This window comes from Diachasmimorpha longicaudata, chromosome 19, assembly GCF_034640455.1.
Source record: "Diachasmimorpha longicaudata isolate KC_UGA_2023 chromosome 19, iyDiaLong2, whole genome shotgun sequence".
In the NCBI taxonomy this organism is placed as follows: domain Eukaryota; kingdom Metazoa; phylum Arthropoda; class Insecta; order Hymenoptera; family Braconidae; genus Diachasmimorpha; species Diachasmimorpha longicaudata.
Window position 1 is genome coordinate 3,494,834 of NC_087243.1, and position 16,145 is coordinate 3,510,978.

The 16,145-nt window shown below is 37.4% G+C and overlaps 3 protein-coding genes and 1 long non-coding RNA gene across 22 annotated transcripts in view; 2 read left to right on the forward strand and 2 right to left on the reverse strand.

Annotated features, from left to right (window-relative positions):
• Window positions 1-650: 650 nt before the first annotated feature.
• On the forward strand, window positions 651-3,371 carry LOC135171396 (eukaryotic translation initiation factor 5). The gene is made up of 4 exons (XM_064137915.1): window positions 651-792; window positions 919-1,767; window positions 1,861-2,454; window positions 2,544-3,371. The coding sequence occupies exons 2-4, from the start codon at window positions 1,336-1,338 to the stop codon at window positions 2,853-2,855; spliced, it is 1,338 nt and encodes a 445-aa protein (XP_063993985.1). The 5' UTR covers window positions 651-792; window positions 919-1,335; the 3' UTR covers window positions 2,856-3,371.
• On the reverse strand, window positions 2,660-4,647 carry LOC135171411 (uncharacterized). The gene is made up of 2 exons (XR_010300556.1): window positions 4,311-4,647; window positions 2,660-3,750 (listed from the first exon to the last, which is right to left on the reverse strand). It is a non-coding gene; the product is annotated as an uncharacterized LOC135171411 (long non-coding RNA).
• The window catches only part of LOC135171393 (kinesin light chain), a 41,435-nt gene continuing 28,908 nt past the window's right edge, over window positions 3,619-16,145 (forward strand). For 4 of the 19 annotated variants that reach the window (XM_064137907.1, XM_064137908.1, XM_064137891.1 and 1 more), the window contains exons 1-8: window positions 4,632-5,591; window positions 6,381-6,747; window positions 6,818-6,983; window positions 7,076-7,791; window positions 7,912-8,115; window positions 8,239-8,250; window positions 8,390-8,506; window positions 14,943-14,981. In XM_064137907.1, coding sequence (XP_063993977.1) covers window positions 5,548-5,591; window positions 6,381-6,747; window positions 6,818-6,983; window positions 7,076-7,791; window positions 7,912-8,115; window positions 8,239-8,250; window positions 8,390-8,506; window positions 14,943-14,981 — 1,665 coding nt within the window. In that variant the 5' untranslated portion in view covers window positions 4,632-5,547. Of the gene's footprint in view, window positions 3,760-4,121; window positions 4,175-4,631; window positions 5,592-5,611; window positions 6,047-6,212; window positions 6,748-6,817; window positions 6,984-7,075; window positions 7,792-7,911; window positions 8,116-8,238; window positions 8,251-8,389; window positions 8,507-8,830; window positions 9,664-10,591; window positions 12,301-14,942; window positions 14,982-15,579; window positions 15,643-16,145 lie in introns of those variants that run through there. The other 15 variants (XM_064137902.1, XM_064137900.1, XM_064137905.1 and 12 more) reach the window with 15 other exon arrangements.
• The window catches only part of LOC135171390 (netrin-1-like), a 32,972-nt gene continuing 28,768 nt past the window's right edge, over window positions 11,942-16,145 (reverse strand). Inside the window, exons 5-7 of the mRNA XM_064137884.1 lie at window positions 15,379-15,447; window positions 14,677-14,875; window positions 11,942-14,457 (exon numbers count right to left, since the gene is read on the reverse strand). Coding sequence (XP_063993954.1) covers window positions 14,313-14,457; window positions 14,677-14,875; window positions 15,379-15,447 — 413 coding nt within the window. The 3' untranslated portion in view covers window positions 11,942-14,312. The remainder of the gene's footprint in view (window positions 14,458-14,676; window positions 14,876-15,378; window positions 15,448-16,145) is intronic.

Consider the following 16,145-nt stretch of genomic DNA (forward strand, 5'->3'; position numbering starts at 1 on the left):
AGGTGCATAGAAATCCGTGTGTTACATGTGCATTAGTAGTTGAGACGAGCATATGGCTATCGTACTTCTAATACTTTTTTATTTGACCTGTAAAATGTAGATAACATTTATAGGCGCTCTACATGTCTCTATACACGAGCTACACTGTTGTAAATTTGTTAATGACTAGGAAACAGATGAATGTTTCAGCAACTTTCATCGTTGATTTGTTTCAAACATGGAAAATGACAGTTTAGATTGAAATGTGACTGAGAGTGGTGAATGGAAGAGTCAATTTGACAAATTACTATCATGATTCTAATGTCTTGTGAATTCCTTCAGAGCCTCCAAAATTCATGCAGAAATGCGAGACTGAAAAAACCATTCCGGGAAAACGCTGAGAAGGATAAATAAAGTTGATAAACATAAAAGAATAATAAAATGGAGGTGCTTTAAACCAGGAAGTGTTTCTTGTGGGATTACAGAAATATCCAGGGTATCATCCAGAGGGAAAGGATCGGTTATCATCAGAAGCGGCGGTGGCAGGAGTTTGCCCAGGCATCGTAGATCCAAAATCAGCATCATAACATCAAGAAATTTAGATTCCAATTGTTTACGTTCACCGGGGTCGAGTTTATCGACGTGGTGTTCAGATAATTTTGAGGTCACGAGATACGGATCAGCAGCGTGTATGATCATTGAAGACAATCCCCCTCTGCCCACGAGACCGAGGCATAATCCTTACCAAGATACCACCCAACGTTTCCTGAATCACCTGGTCCTGCCCAAGCATAGGACCTCAAAATTTTCCAGGTAATATTCATTTTTATATTTTTTTTCAATTGTCGATCTCTTCTTGTCCTATTTTTTTTTATCAAGTGAGATAATTAATCGCTTCACGCTATCCCCATCTTCTGATTGTCCTTTTTCCAGTAACAGACATCGAAAGCTTCAGCCATTCAGAGAAACGTGACTGTCATTACTCGACGTTGCGGCGGACGACACCGCAATCGAATTGAACCACCCTGTCTCGACACGTATTAAATTGCCACTTGGTAGCATCAGTAACTATCGATCGTTATCCACAGGCGATCAAACTGACGCTGAAAAACGTGAACGAGCGTTGCGCACGCAGGTCAAGAACTAAGACGTTGCTACCAACTTGAATTCCAGAGGAAAAACCCAATACAATCACAATCGAGATATTCAAAATTTCCATTCTCAATTAAAATAAATAGTAGTCAAAGTTCTTCTCGTATTATTGAACAAAAAAATCGGAAAAACGTCACGAATAATTGAAAACTTAAACAATCCCACTGTCAAGACACAAAAATCACTCATTAAATTCAAACAAAAATGGGTAGTCTGAATGTGAATCGTAACGTTAGCGATGCATTCTATCGCTATAAAATGCCTCGCATCCAGGCCAAAGTTGAGGGCAAAGGCAATGGTATTAAAACAGTCATAGTCAACATGGTCGACGTGGCTAAAGCTATAGGAAGGCCAGCGACATATCCAACAAAATTTTTTGGATGTGAATTGGGCGCACAAACGCTATTTGATTTTAAGAACGAACGTTTCATTGTCAATGGCTCGCACGAGGCAACTAAACTTCAGGATTTATTGGATGGTTTCATAAGAAAATATGTACTGTGTCCAGCTTGTGATAATCCGGAGACTGAACTGTTAGTCAGTGCCAAGAAGGGAACCATTTCACAGGGGTGCAAGGCTTGTGGACATCATGGATTGTTGGAGAGCAATCATAAGCTAAATACCTACATTCTCAAGGTTATTATCAATTTTTTGTTTCACTCGTCTGTCATTGTAATAAAAAAAAAAAACTCCCTGAGCATTGGGATTTTATGTTTCAAATATTTTCAGAATCCACCGAGTTTGAATCCAGCTGCCCAGGGCAGCTCATTGACCGAGGGAAAGCGGGGAAAAAGATCGAAGAAGGCAAATGGCGATACCAACGGAGATCGTTCTGGCTCCCCCGATAATGACACCAGCACCACTGACATCGTTGTTGAAGCGCCTGAAATAATAGCTAAAGAGGATGATGATGCTGAATGGGCTGTCGATGTTTCTGAAGAAGCTGTACGTGCACGTCTGCAGGATCTCACGGACGGCGCCAAGGGAATGACCATTAGCGAGGATTTGGAGAAGAGTGAGAAGGAGCGAATGGACATCTTCTATAAGCTAGTGAAGAGCCGCAGGGACGCTGGTCAACTTGAGAATCACAAGGAGTTCGTTGCCGAGGCCGAACGTCTCGAGATCAAGACCAAGGCACCCCTCGTTCTTGCCGAGTTGTTATTCGATCAGGGCATTGCAGGACAGGTTAAAAAACACCGGGTTCTGTTGCTTCGCTTTACGCATGACGATATCAAGGCACAGAAATATCTGATAAGAGGAATTGAACAGGTCATTGCGCTTCATAAGGATTCACTCATGCCCAAGGTGCCTGGCATTCTTAAGGTGTGTTCTTTTGTCATCCCTTTTTTCCATTGAAACTACATTATATAATGTTTATTAATAATATATAGTTATTGGCTTGAATTGTATAGCTTTTCTACGACAACGATATCTTAGAGGAGAAGGCGTTATTCGAGTGGGCAAGTAAGGTGAGTAAAAAGTATGTATCGAAGGATCTTTCCCAGGAGATTCACGATAGAGCAGCACCATTCATCACTTGGCTCAAAGAGGCAGAAGAGGAAGAGTCAGAATCCGAAGAAGAAGATGACGATCTGGAGATTGAATACGACGACAGAGCTAAACAACCGTTGAAACAACAGACGCAAAAGCAGCCCCAGACCCCGAAAAAACCGGTTGAAGATGATTCCGACGATGGCGATGACTTTGACATTGACGCCATATAATGAAAAAAGAAAAAAAAACGAAAAAAATACAGAAAAAAGCAGGTTTACTTGAATCATTATGACGACCAAGCTGTTTATCTCTCTTTCTCTTTCTCTCTTAAATCAGGACTTGCTATAGATAATGAGAAATTAATTATTTCGAAGATATCCAAAGTCACCATTACACGAATTTCCTTCTTTCCGACCAAAAACCCGCTAAGACGATTTTTTTTTAGCCATAACCAATTGTTCCACACGCCTTATTTTTTACGATAAATGTTTTAATTGTTTCATTTATGATTTATCTTCAATAATTACCTAATTATTTCAGCGGAGTTTTGAAAGTTCATGCCTGTCCCGTCCTCGCACATGCAGCTCCTTTATCACTTCATTATTATCACAAATTTGTATTTTTAAACGAATTTTATTATTGTAAATTGATTTTTCGATATCCACTGAATACGTTGATTTGATCATTATTTCGCCGATATACCAATGTAATATCCTTATGTACGAATAAATGGTTTCTCGCTATTACATATGTATTAGTTGTTTCGTTCATTACCAAAGGTTTCCTATCCATTTAAAAGAGAGTTGAGAAATGTTTGGGATTTGGTTTTCAAGTTGAAACCAACAATTTACATGAACAAAAAATCTCCAATAATTTTTTACAATCCTTTTCAATACTCTCTTTGATTCCTTCCCTTCATCTTCAAAGATTTATTAAGTATTTAAAAAAAAAATCTTTTGTTTCAGGCAACAACCGTTCATGGCGCTGATATCACTGGTGGTACCTTCTCAGTTGTGTATGCACGATCGGTTGGCTATCGTATTGGCTCACGAACTTATCAGTTATCCTGGCTTTTATTGCATCTGTAATCCTGCGTGGCTGTTCAAAGTGATTTCAACAGTTCATCTGCAACAGGTAAACATTATTTAACTATGAAACCACAGAATTCCCACAGTAAAATGCCTAGTTTAACTGCATATTGCCATTCATCTTTAGAGCCTCGCCATCTTTCTCTCTGTCACTCGACGAATATTCACGTCGACAATTCTTTCGTAAAAAGAGGGCCCCCAAACTTTCAAAATTAATGATTAACTTATTTGCGCAATAATTGACTTATTGATGGCTTCATGCCATGATTTATCCTATACATTCAGGTAAATTCGTGCATTCAGAATTCGCGATGAATTCCATAGCTCCAACACTGTAAAGGAATTTTCGTTGATCAATCGAGACCAGAAAATGAAACAATTTTCAAAGCTCTTTGTTTTAATTTTCAGCAGTGGAATGTTACACTGAATACCAAAGGATTCTAACCCGGCACTCCAGTACGGTGAGTTTTTCCCACAAAATTATTCTTCTTTTGGGCGAGTGACTCAGTATAATTATTTCTAGAAATTGATACACTTTTCATAGGAGGGGGGAGGCTCGGCTGCCTTTTTTTTTATTACTTGGATCATTCACTATACCTTTTCGATGGACAGGTGTAACCGGAAGTGGATTCTTCTAATCCACTTCCCTAGAGTATCGCGAGTACACCGTGACGATAAAATCATCGGCCATGACCATCTCAGTGGTCTTAGGTTAACAAAATAGAGAAGTCATAATTCCTTCTATTGACAAATTGTAGTCATTTTTCCTTGAAAGGAAATTATTATTGAAATGGCGGTTTTAACGACACACTTGTTGTTATAAAAATATTGACACCCACACGAGTTGCACGTTTTGCAATTTCATTTGAGACGTGGTGGAACATGAAATGAGAAAGAGCAATCTAAAAGCACAACGTGCTCGATGTTAATTCAAAATCCAAGTCATCTCAATAGAGCTAAGAATGGTTGAATGGTTGTGGCGTCACGAGTATGAATCATCGTTTTGAATGACAAGTTGGTGGACAACAAGTCCATGTAAACCCAGAAGAGACCTCAATAATGATCAACTTTTACAGTTCCTTTGGTTTGTGGATTATTCTTTCCTTGTTTAATTAGAATTTCATCAAATATGCTGCCTTTCTCGAACTTTCTAATCAATGATACATCTCTGTTCTGGAAGAGGAGGATATATCTTGGTATTTCTTTAATAGTAGAGTATCCAGCAGCTTTCACTGAATCCATCCCATTTATTTTGGATTTTATTTGAATGATTGATGAAAGAAAAGCCCCTTAACTGATAACAGTGATAGGAAAATGGAAAGAAGTGGATATTGAATAGAAAAAGTGTGTCATATGTAGATCAATTTTATAACACATCTCCCCCCCCCCCTTTATTTATATATCTTCTCCATGATGTGCAACTGGATGCACTAAAGTCATTTCAGGGGGTTGCACTTGAATATGCGCATGCGTAAGGCTGTGATATCCTCGACAAAAGAGGGTGACTCCAGCTCAAGCGCAACTCGACTCAGTGAAGAATAAAACCCCACAATCGCCACAAGTTTAACCCCTTTTTAGATAAAATATGGCATAATTGAGGGACAAAATAATATATTTTTGTACGAAATTGTTGCTTCACTCGTTGCATTTTTTATCGCTGAGTCGAGGGGGTTTTGTGATATTTAGGGATAAGGGAAGAGCGAGGTAATTCAGGACTATGTGCAGATAATGTGGAGTGCTTGGACGTGGCGTACATGAAGTCGGATCGATATCTTTGGGGCTTTTCATGTGTTTTGTATGGGATTTCTAGGTCTTGTGGGGCCTGATTTTACCGATGGGTAAAACTGATATGTCAAAGACACTTAACGCTTACAGAATGTAAGTCTGAAGATGATTTATTTTTTTAAATTGATACGAGTGGTACTCCTAAAACGATTAGCAAAGTTTTTTTTACAAAAGCTTTTCCCCCACGTGTGCCAAAGACAAGCACATTGGATTATTTTTCGCGTTATTTGTTTTTTTTTTAATCGTTCCAGAGGTCACGGCCTCCGAATTGAAACAAAGTCGTAGAATCAAGGACAGCAGTTCCCATGCGATTCATTATAAACGCTGTCCTTGAATCTGAAGAAAGATATCGAATTACCTTTTCATTGTTTTTGAAAATACTTTGACGAAAATGCGTTTCCAAAATGTTGATATTAATACTGTAGTGACGGCTGTAAGAGTGTCGTATAGCTCCACAGCACAACGACATAATTTTTTTCTCCTGCGCAATCGCCAGACTATTGATACATTTTATATCAGTCTGAGGTCTGCGCAGCCTTTGAGATGGGGTAAGTTCAAATTCTCCTATTAAATTTCTCCAATTGATCTCTATTTTCAATGATACGACTAGTGCCATCATTTCTGTGGGTGCCTTGAACGGATTTTCATTCGTTCGTTTTGGATTATTCAAGTTTGAGTCGAGCGTTTATAGATTTTTTTTTCTGGTTGTGGAAGGTCGACCGGACTTGAGAGGGAGGCATTGAACGATGACGGACATTATAACTGCGCAATCTAGAATATACACGAGTGCAGACGACAGCTCGAAGATAGCATAAAATTGAGATTTTTCCAGTGGGGTTTTTTTTTTTGGTGTTAAGTATCTGGGTAATTAATAATTTTCAGTAAGAAAATCGAACACATCGGTAGAATGACGGCCATGACGCAGGAGGAAATAGTGGCCGGTGCCCGGACAGTGGCACAGGGACTCGAGGCACTTCGTGTTGAGCACACAGGGCTTCTACAGGGCTTGCAGTCTCAGGAAGCCCCGGAGGCCAGAGACAAAGCTAGCTTGTTGTGTAAAAACATTGAGATGATCGAGCTGGGCCTTGGGGAGGCACAAGTTATGATGGCGTTGGCCAATCAGCTACAGATGGTCGAAGCTGAGAAACAAAAGCTGAGAACACAAGTCAGAAGGCTCTGCCAGGAGAATGCCTGGCTGAGGGACGAATTGGCAGGGACACAACAGAAACTTCAGGCTAGTGAACAAGCAGTGAGTTGAAGACATTGGAAAATTACTCCTGTATTTTAATTTGACAACTGCAGAAAATAATTTCTATCAGGTTGCCCAACTGGAGGAGGACAAAAAACACATAGACTTTATGAATGAAATGCGTCAGTATGATCCTGATCCTTCAGCTGATGATGAAAACGCAAAGGACAGGCCAAAGGATGATCCTGTTGTCGATCTCTTTCCTGACGACGAGGCCGACGATCGAAACAGTAAGTGTATGTTGACATTCCACTCTCCTATCTTTGCCAAATAATCTTTTATTCCTACTACTTAATTGTTGATAATTATTTATGGAATATATGTGCAGCAATGTCTCCAACGCCACCCTCGCAATTCGCGCAGCAGGTAAACGCAGGATATGAGATTCCAGCCCGCCTGAGAACACTTCACAATCTTGTGATTCAGTACGCAAGTCAGGGACGTTATGAAGTTGCTGTTCCCCTGTGTAAGCAGGCGCTCGAAGATCTTGAGAAGACATCGGGTCATGATCATCCAGATGTTGCCACAATGCTCAACATTTTAGCACTCGTTTACCGCGATCAAAATAAATACAAAGAGGCTGCCAATCTTCTAAATGATGCACTTGCCATTCGTGAGAAGACTCTCGGTGAAAATCATCCGGCAGTTGCTGCTACGCTTAATAACCTCGCTGTGCTTTATGGAAAACGGGGAAAGTATAAGGAAGCCGAGCCTCTATGCAAAAGAGCCCTTGAAATTCGGGAGAAGGTCCTTGGTAGAGATCATCCTGATGTTGCCAAACAATTAAATAATTTGGCCCTTTTGTGCCAGAATCAGGGAAAGTACGAGGAGGTGCAGAGATACTACCAGAGAGCCTTGGAAATTTATGAAGCCAAGCTCGGGCCTGACGATCCCAATGTTGCCAAGACCAAAAATAATCTCGCCTCGTGTTATCTCAAACAGGGAAAATATAAGGATGCTGAAGTTCTCTATAAACAGGTTCTCACAAGGGCACATGAAAGAGAGTTCGGAGCTATCGATGGAGACAACAAACCCATTTGGCAGGTAAATCTCTTGAATATTAGTTGAAAGCAATAGGCAGTTTAAAACAGGGGAAGGATCGTAATATATTTCGCTAATTTCTTCCCAACGCCAACTGTACTCACATTTATCAATAATTCCAAGGTTGCTGAAGAACGAGAAGAGAACAAACACAGAAATAAAGAAAATGCTCCTTATGGGGAATATGGTGGCTGGCATAAGGCTGCTAAAGTAGATTCTCCCACAGTCACTACCACCTTGAAAAACCTTGGAGCACTTTACAGAAGACAGGGAAAGTACGAGGCTGCTGAAACACTCGAAGACTGCGCATTGAGATCACGAAAAGAGGTAAATTTTTCATTTAAACATTTGTTTGCAATAACTCATCGCTTCCCATTGCCATTACTACTAAGAATATATGAATTTACAAAACATTTTCAACGTTCGCACATATTTCTTCATTGCACGCAGCACTTGCAGCAGGTGAGTTGCAATTTTCCATGATAAAGGCATTCAATGGTCGTCTTTTGAAAATTAAATAATCAATGATTAGAGATTTCAATATTTTTATACAGTTCGAAGGTATGGAATTTGAAATTGAAATCATCAATCATTGTTTTAGGCTTTGGATCTGGTAAAACAAGCAAAGGTCGCACAAATTCTTGGTGATGAGAAAGGCACAACCAGACGCGGCTCACGATCAAGTCTGGCAAATAGTGAGCACGAACAGCATGACGAGGTGAGTCTGATAATTTGTGATATTTCTATCGTATATTAATTGCCCGACAAATTGAAGGGTAGTAATGAATGAACTTCATTAAACCCATATGAAGAGAATATATTTTTAGAACCAGAAATTTGTAGCACCGCATGCAATTAGTAGTACACCATATTTATTAGTCGTCTACTGTCTTATTTTCTCTTTCATGTTTCTTTATTGTTTTTTTGTTTCTATCATTTTTTTGTACAATCTGCTTCTTCCCCCTGGCCCGGGTTTTTCTTTCTCAATGACGAAAAAAATGCGCAACACACAATTGAAAAAAAAAATGAAATATTAATGCAGGGATCCATTCCGTTGGTACAGAGGACACTACATGATGGACAATCCAGCCACAATGAAGCTAGTCCCAACAAACCCGGTTTGAAAAATAAATTCTTTCACGTACTCGGTATTCACTCCTCGACGTAGGATTGTTAGCTCTTATTCAAGTTATTTTTTAAATTTTGTTATTAATCATTAATCTTTATAAAAGTATTTTATACAATTTTCTATGCTTTAGACTGATATAAAAATGGACAATTTTCTCGAAAATATTCGTTGGGCTAATTGAGATAATTGATGACTTTTTACTATTAATTTGTTGGAAAGGAGAAATGGTGCTATGCAAATTTATCTGATTTATGAACACTCCCATTGCCTTACGATTGAATATACCCTCAAGTAGGTGCTTATCAGCCGAGTATTTAAGGGAATGATTTACATGGACATAATTAATATTAAAGGAGAGAGAGAGAGAGAGAGAGAGCGAGATTGTGAATATTAGATAATTTTTTCTCTTGGTGAGATTGCGATTAGAAAGGGATCCATACTGTTTAACGTAATATCACGTGAGGAATTAATATTCATCATTAATATTCATCATTCAGATGTACATGTTTCTTGACTTTGCTGTCAGATATAGAATTCGATTGAATAATCTCGGATTGTCTTCATTTTAGTATTCAATTCATTTAGGAATTATCGACTCATCTTTCGGTTCGTATGTCCCGGTTTTCTGACGTTATTATAATTATCAGTAACTTCCAGAAATAATATATTTGAGATTACGTAGTGCCTTGATACTTTAATGGAAAAATATTATACATGAGAAATAAATTATTTTACAATGACCACAAGTAGAGGATATTTTTTGAACCCCGGGAAATCAACGCTAGTTAGAGCCGTTTTGCAATAGCAATGGCTAGAAGTCTCTCTGTGTCTCTGTTGTAAAACTTCAGAGTGCAATGGAAATAATTCCGTCGTTTTTATATTTCTGCGTTGCCGTATTTTTTTTTCTTTCTTTTTATTCGTTTTGATTATGAATATACCGTGGCCCGGGGGCTTTAGGGTGATAAGGAGGAATCCCAGAGATGGAACAACAAGTCGACTCAATGACTGGGGCTCACCCAAAATCATGGAAATCACAATAAAAGTTCGAAATATATATCAGGTGCGTACATTGTAGAATTAAAGAAGTATATAATCTCCCATCAACTAAATTGTTTTTTTTTGTTCAATTCTAAAATACATACCAGCAATTTTTCCTCGTAGTGCACCACTAGTGGACGTCACCTCTGTGTGCATAAACTAATGACAGCTTCATTTTATAATGATATTTATTCGTTCTGCTTGATTGGACTTGTTACGAGTGTTCAGTGTTTTAATTGTTGGGGCTGAAGCACTGAAAATTATTGAATGCTTTTTATGTTTAATTTGTTTAATATTTTTCGTAGTTCTCTATTGTGTTGAAGACATTGAAATGAATTTTGGCGTTCGTGCCATCAAATTAATTTATTTTTTGTATGTCGAGGAGATGGGGGAGGAGGAGGGAAGGGGGCTGAGGATAATTTAAAAATTATTTCTATCGGGAAGGCACTTGATTATTAATTAAAATCATTGATTAAAGTATTTTAGGCGTAGCAGAAATATTTGCTTCGTGTTAAATTCTTGCTAAAAGTAAGATACAATTGATTCAGAGGCACGAGTGTTTTGAATTAATAAAATTCTTAGTTTATGTAATGATAAATACATTTTGGTAGAAGTGCGGAATTTCTTGTGTTGCAGGAACGAAAGCATACCGTTCGTGCGCAGTAGAATCCAGTGAGCGTCAGTCGAAGGAATAAATAAATGCGACAGATATTTCATTAATGATTAGTGATTAGGATGTCCCTGAAGGAGGAATAAAGTGGTCGTTCTGGGCGGGACACCTGAATTTTTTTACATTCAAAGACAGAAAATTAAATTGCTTCGATGTCTGGAACGGTTAATTTAAATTAAATAAATATTCCAGTCTCTGCTTTTCAACGACAAATTATTAAAAAGGTGTTGATGCATATAATGCTCCCGGCTTTGTCAAACATCCCGAGACTACGAATAGACTAATTGATCATCCGGTGACTGAGTGAGTTCATTGAAATCAAAAACTTATTGTATGTAACAATCCCATTCATCTTTTCATGTGAAACTGACTATTATGAATTGAACTAGCGAACGAAAGTTCAGCAATTGGAAATAATGATCAATCATTCATATCATTCGAACTATTCTCTAAGTTTTCGTAACTTTTCTCAATTTTTACTTAATGATTAATAATTTATTTTACGTAAAGAGTAAAATTTCGTTAAACAATTGAGAAAAAAAACTGGGGAAGATGGTCATCCGTCACGCACGAGTATTAAATCGTGCAAATATGAATTTTCACGGTTTACATATTCGATACTATGTGTGATGTATTATTAATTAATGATAGTTTCTTGTATTATTCACTTATTTATTTGGCAGCTATTTCTTAAGTCGAATATAATTTTCCGGTTAACACGTTGGCTTCCGGATTATTCTGAAGCTACGGGTTCAACTATATACCATTGAAAGCAAAATAAAGAGGAATTTTCTGTCTTTACGAATTAAAGACACGAAAGTTTTCAAACAATTTTAAATTTTAAGTTAATATCGCGTATTTTCAATCGTAGTCTCAGTCGACAGTGCAATGTAAAGTTGAAAACTACAAAGGAAATATATTTTATGCAAGAGAGTGATAACAAGTCGAGACGGATGTGATCATCCTGCGGCTTATATGAAGGCGTGGTGTAAAACCTAAATTTATATTTCCACTGATATTTCTATGTCTTTCTTAATTTCCCTCAATTCAATGACTTTTTTTCAATACACATTTATTATTTGATATACTTGGAGGCTCTCGACATTCCCATAACTGGAAATTTATAAACAAATAATGTATTGCAAGCGCTCCTGAGCGCTTGAAGGCCTATCGTCTTGTGCTACAATCCTTATTTTTTCGGCACTGGGTGTTATTATGTGCAGTGTATGAATTATCACAGAAGAATTACAATTTGACCGTCCTATTCATTTGTCTGATGCAAGGGTCATGACTTTTGTTTCTCAAATGAAGCACAGTATTTTACACACGATCTGTTCATTTATAAGAAGTTTGATAATTCATTGCTGACTGCATTCTAGTGCATTATGATTATGCAAATATGAATCGATGAGAATAACACGGCCATCGTTATGATAAATATCGGGACAGAGTGAAAATAAACAGATAAGAGGATAAATTTTCTATTGTTTGCTAATTGTATATCAAACTGCCTTACCTTTTTATTTCACTCGAACACTGACATTTAGAGCTACAGAAACAGCCTTCTGGCTCTCAGGTGCAATCATTGTTAACTGATGATCTGGTAATGTAGCTTTGGTTTATAAAAAAAATGAAATAAAAAACATTTTAACTTGTACAAAAATAAATAGAGAAATATTTGTCCTGCAAATCCCAAATAATCCTCAAACGTTTGTTCCATTAATTTATTTTATTCTCGCTTCAAATCTAATCACATTTATTACACCACAATGACACTCAATAATTTAATCACGTGTTTCAATTGATGAGTCGTTAAAATCCACTATAATGACAATTGGAAACTATAATATCATTACAACTAATTTGGGAAGTATAAATATGATATTTATGATTCAATTTGATATTTTTAGTACTCTCAGCGGATGTAACTACGTATATTTTTGGAGCAATCAGTATTAAATATATATTAACAGCATTTTTTCGGATAAAAATGCAGCGCAAAGGTTCTTGGAAAAAAAATTACCTGTTAATTTGGCAAATTTTTTTTTCCAACTCTATAAAATGAAAATTCATGGTGCTTTTGCATCATCATGAATGTCATGGATATTATCTATAGTATATTCTCGTAATTCTCAGTAATCGAGCTACCTTAGATTCGAGTTTATACATATATGGTTTATAGGCTTCTAACGACATGAATTTTTCGAAGCAATTGCGATTATTCTATCTCCTCAGTCGCCATATTAATTTTAATACGTGAAATAGGTTGAAATACATGTGAATACAGTTCGATTGTTTAATTTTTACTCATTCAAGTGTTGGCACGACTAGGAACTCGATTTTGATCAGCAAGAAAAATTCATTAGGTATCGCGCAAGTATTTTTTTTCAATCAAATGAAAACTTATATCGCTCGATATGAAAAATTAATTTCAATAGCTTCACTCACCTCCGTGTGCCTTTCATTATCGTCAGTCCCTAAATACTGTACAGTATCGTATTATCTTACTTAATATGAACGATGGAGAAACAAATTCAGATAATGTGGCAGTTATTTTTATTTCTCCTCCCCTGGCGAAGAAAATTTCCTAATTATCATCTAATTTTATAACGACATTTGTCTTGAGAAGAAATTCTAGTTCTGTATGAGGAAGTTGGGCTGTCCAACACGGTTTTTCTATCAAGTTTTTTGTCGACTCAGCAGAGTTGTACAAATTCTCTATATTTCTGCTTAATTTATTCTATTAATTTTTTCGCGAGTAATTGCTTCATCATCTACCTATAATATAATGTCGATATACAGTCTGAAAAGCCATGATTTATCTTTGTATTACTTTTTTTTTTTATAAAAAATGTACAAGAACTTCGTGTTACACGATTATCTAAGTTAAAATCGCTAAAACGACAAATAAATAAATACATTAGAAAATTATTTAAAAAATCATTAAAAAAATTGTCTCAATAATTATAAAGTTTTTACTATTATGCGATTCACACTTCGATGAACAGAAATACTTTTAATATATTAAAAAATTAATGATGATATGGTGGGACCAACTGTCGAGGCCGCAAATATCGTTTTAATTCATAAGTGGATAATAATCCAACGATTATTGTTATTCCTCAATCCCTCGGGATTTAAGGTAGAAGAGAGCGCATGAATGACGGTGAAATATCTAACCGGCGGCTGGTACGGGTAAATCAAAATTTCAAATGTAAACCCAGCATCCGGTAAATCTCGCTCATGGGGATGGCGGTGCACAAACACTCACTCACTAATATTTATATGACTGAAAAAAAATCCTTTGATCGGAAAACATGAGATAGATATTGACGTTAGTAACTAAATTATCATTCGACGTGATAAACACGTTTCACCTAATGAAACACATACACACCCTCCGGACGCCAAATGGCACGAAAAAATCATTAATAACAGCAAAATTATTATTTTATAATTTTGGAAGAAAAGAAAGATGGAATTTCCCAGGGCTTTAGAAATAGGGGGACTAAATGGGAGGTTAAAGCACCGCTGAGTGGGTATGTCGAGTAGTTGGCGAGTGTACTTAGAGCTCGCTTATTATCGATCCTGTCTCGAGTTAAATCGAGAGAAAATGGATAGTGTATATAATGTTTTTTTTTGTTGTTACGGATTCTATTGTGACATTAACCCTCGGCGTTTGATCCTTCAGTGGCACGATCGTGCTCTACGCTGAAAGCGACGCATTCTCCGATGCCACTCGTCTCGCCACTCGATAACAATTGATTTTGGCGTTACTGCAAGCCCATTCAATCCACTACCGTCATTCTCTTGACCCAAAAATAGATATGATCTGGAATGAAAAAAAAAACAATGACAATAATTTTTTAAAATAATGCAACCACGTTTGGGGGCCACTCACGCCCGCATCCTACAATTCTCTCTTGTTATACTTAATACTGGATGACATTTAAGAAACCAAGGGCTCACTAAATAGTCGAATCATTCAATTGGAATTATTATAGCGACCAGCTGTTCTTAATCCTAAGATAAGACGATTATTTTTACTCACTTGTTTGGTTTGATCTTTGGGCATCTGCAGGCCAGATCAGCCATATGAACGTAGAGCGCCATAGGACCGCGTTTTATCACCGAATCATCCCCTCGTTTGTAAATAAGATCGACGTTAAGGGTGAATTTGGCAAATGAGTTGCCAGCTGAGTTGGATACTTCATTGGACTTCTGTCTACCTGTTACTCGCCCAAGAATTGCTGAAAATGATGTATGAATTTCCAAGTTATCCAATACCATCATGTTTATAGTTGTTTTCAATTGCAGATTTCCCTGGGGAAGGCTGAAGAGCGCAGAGCATCAATGGTAAGTTTTCGTTTTAAGATTAAAATATGCGGAGAGCTTTTTTCAGGTAATTAAATGGCTATTTATTTTTCTGGAAAGTTTTTCTCCTCGAAAATTCTTCATTAAGAATAATTTTGACTGCAATGTCGAAAGTGAGGGAAGAATGAAAAATAGAGAGGTTAAAATACATGAGAGGAGGGTCAGACCTGTTGAAGATTTATTCGCACGTCCCGGGATTGAGCGTAAACCCGCGGTCGCTCTCGCCGAAAGACTCAAAAGCGCTCGTGTTCTATTATTGAAGCACCACGTCGGGGTCGCTTTTTTTCGTTCCACAAGTTTTTTTTTTTCAACCCTTCAAAAAGCCCATTATTTCATCCTCGGCTGGGATATAACGGATATAAAATTATTATTTACTCACCATAGTCTCGTTTGCAATATTTATTGAGATTCATTCGTCTGGTGCTGGCCCGACATTTTCCACATTGCTCTGTAAAAAAGAAGAAAAAAAATGGAAAACCACTGGTTTCATTAACTAACAAAATGCCAAAATGGTTAATTAATCGTTTCTTTTTATCACGCTACTATTGTCAATGAATGTGTGTACCAACGCTTCGTCTAGGCGTACATATGTACAAACGAGAGAGTGAAGCCATCCGTTGAGCTGTGAGACGGATAATGCATTGCTCTTGGGTGAATAATGTCGTGACGAGGGTTTGTTCCACTTCGGATTCGGATAGACACATTACCTGTGCATCATTGTAATGAATGACGATACGCGGCGATTGTCCATCAATATACGGAGATAATTACACGGCCTTTGATTAATTAAAACCCCTTTTAATCCTCATTGCCGAGGCGTTGGTTTATTGGAACTCGTTGTCTTATTTTTTTTTATCGTATTCTCGCCACGAATTTCAATATTTTCCTTGGTAAAGGTAAAAGGTGGACTGAGGCGGGAGTAGAGAAGGATGAAAAGAGCGGAGACTACCCCTTGACGGTTGCCCCGACGTTGAGGAGCCTCAAGAGCTCCTTCCAAGGACTAGGCAAATGTAGTGGAGGGGTGGTCCTTTTACTTCAATTTTTTGGTTTTATTTTCATGCAAAGAGGAAAATGTGCGATTGCTCTATTCCCCTCAAAGTAATAACACTGGTTTCGACTTATTCAAGTGGCTTTTCGCTTCAATGG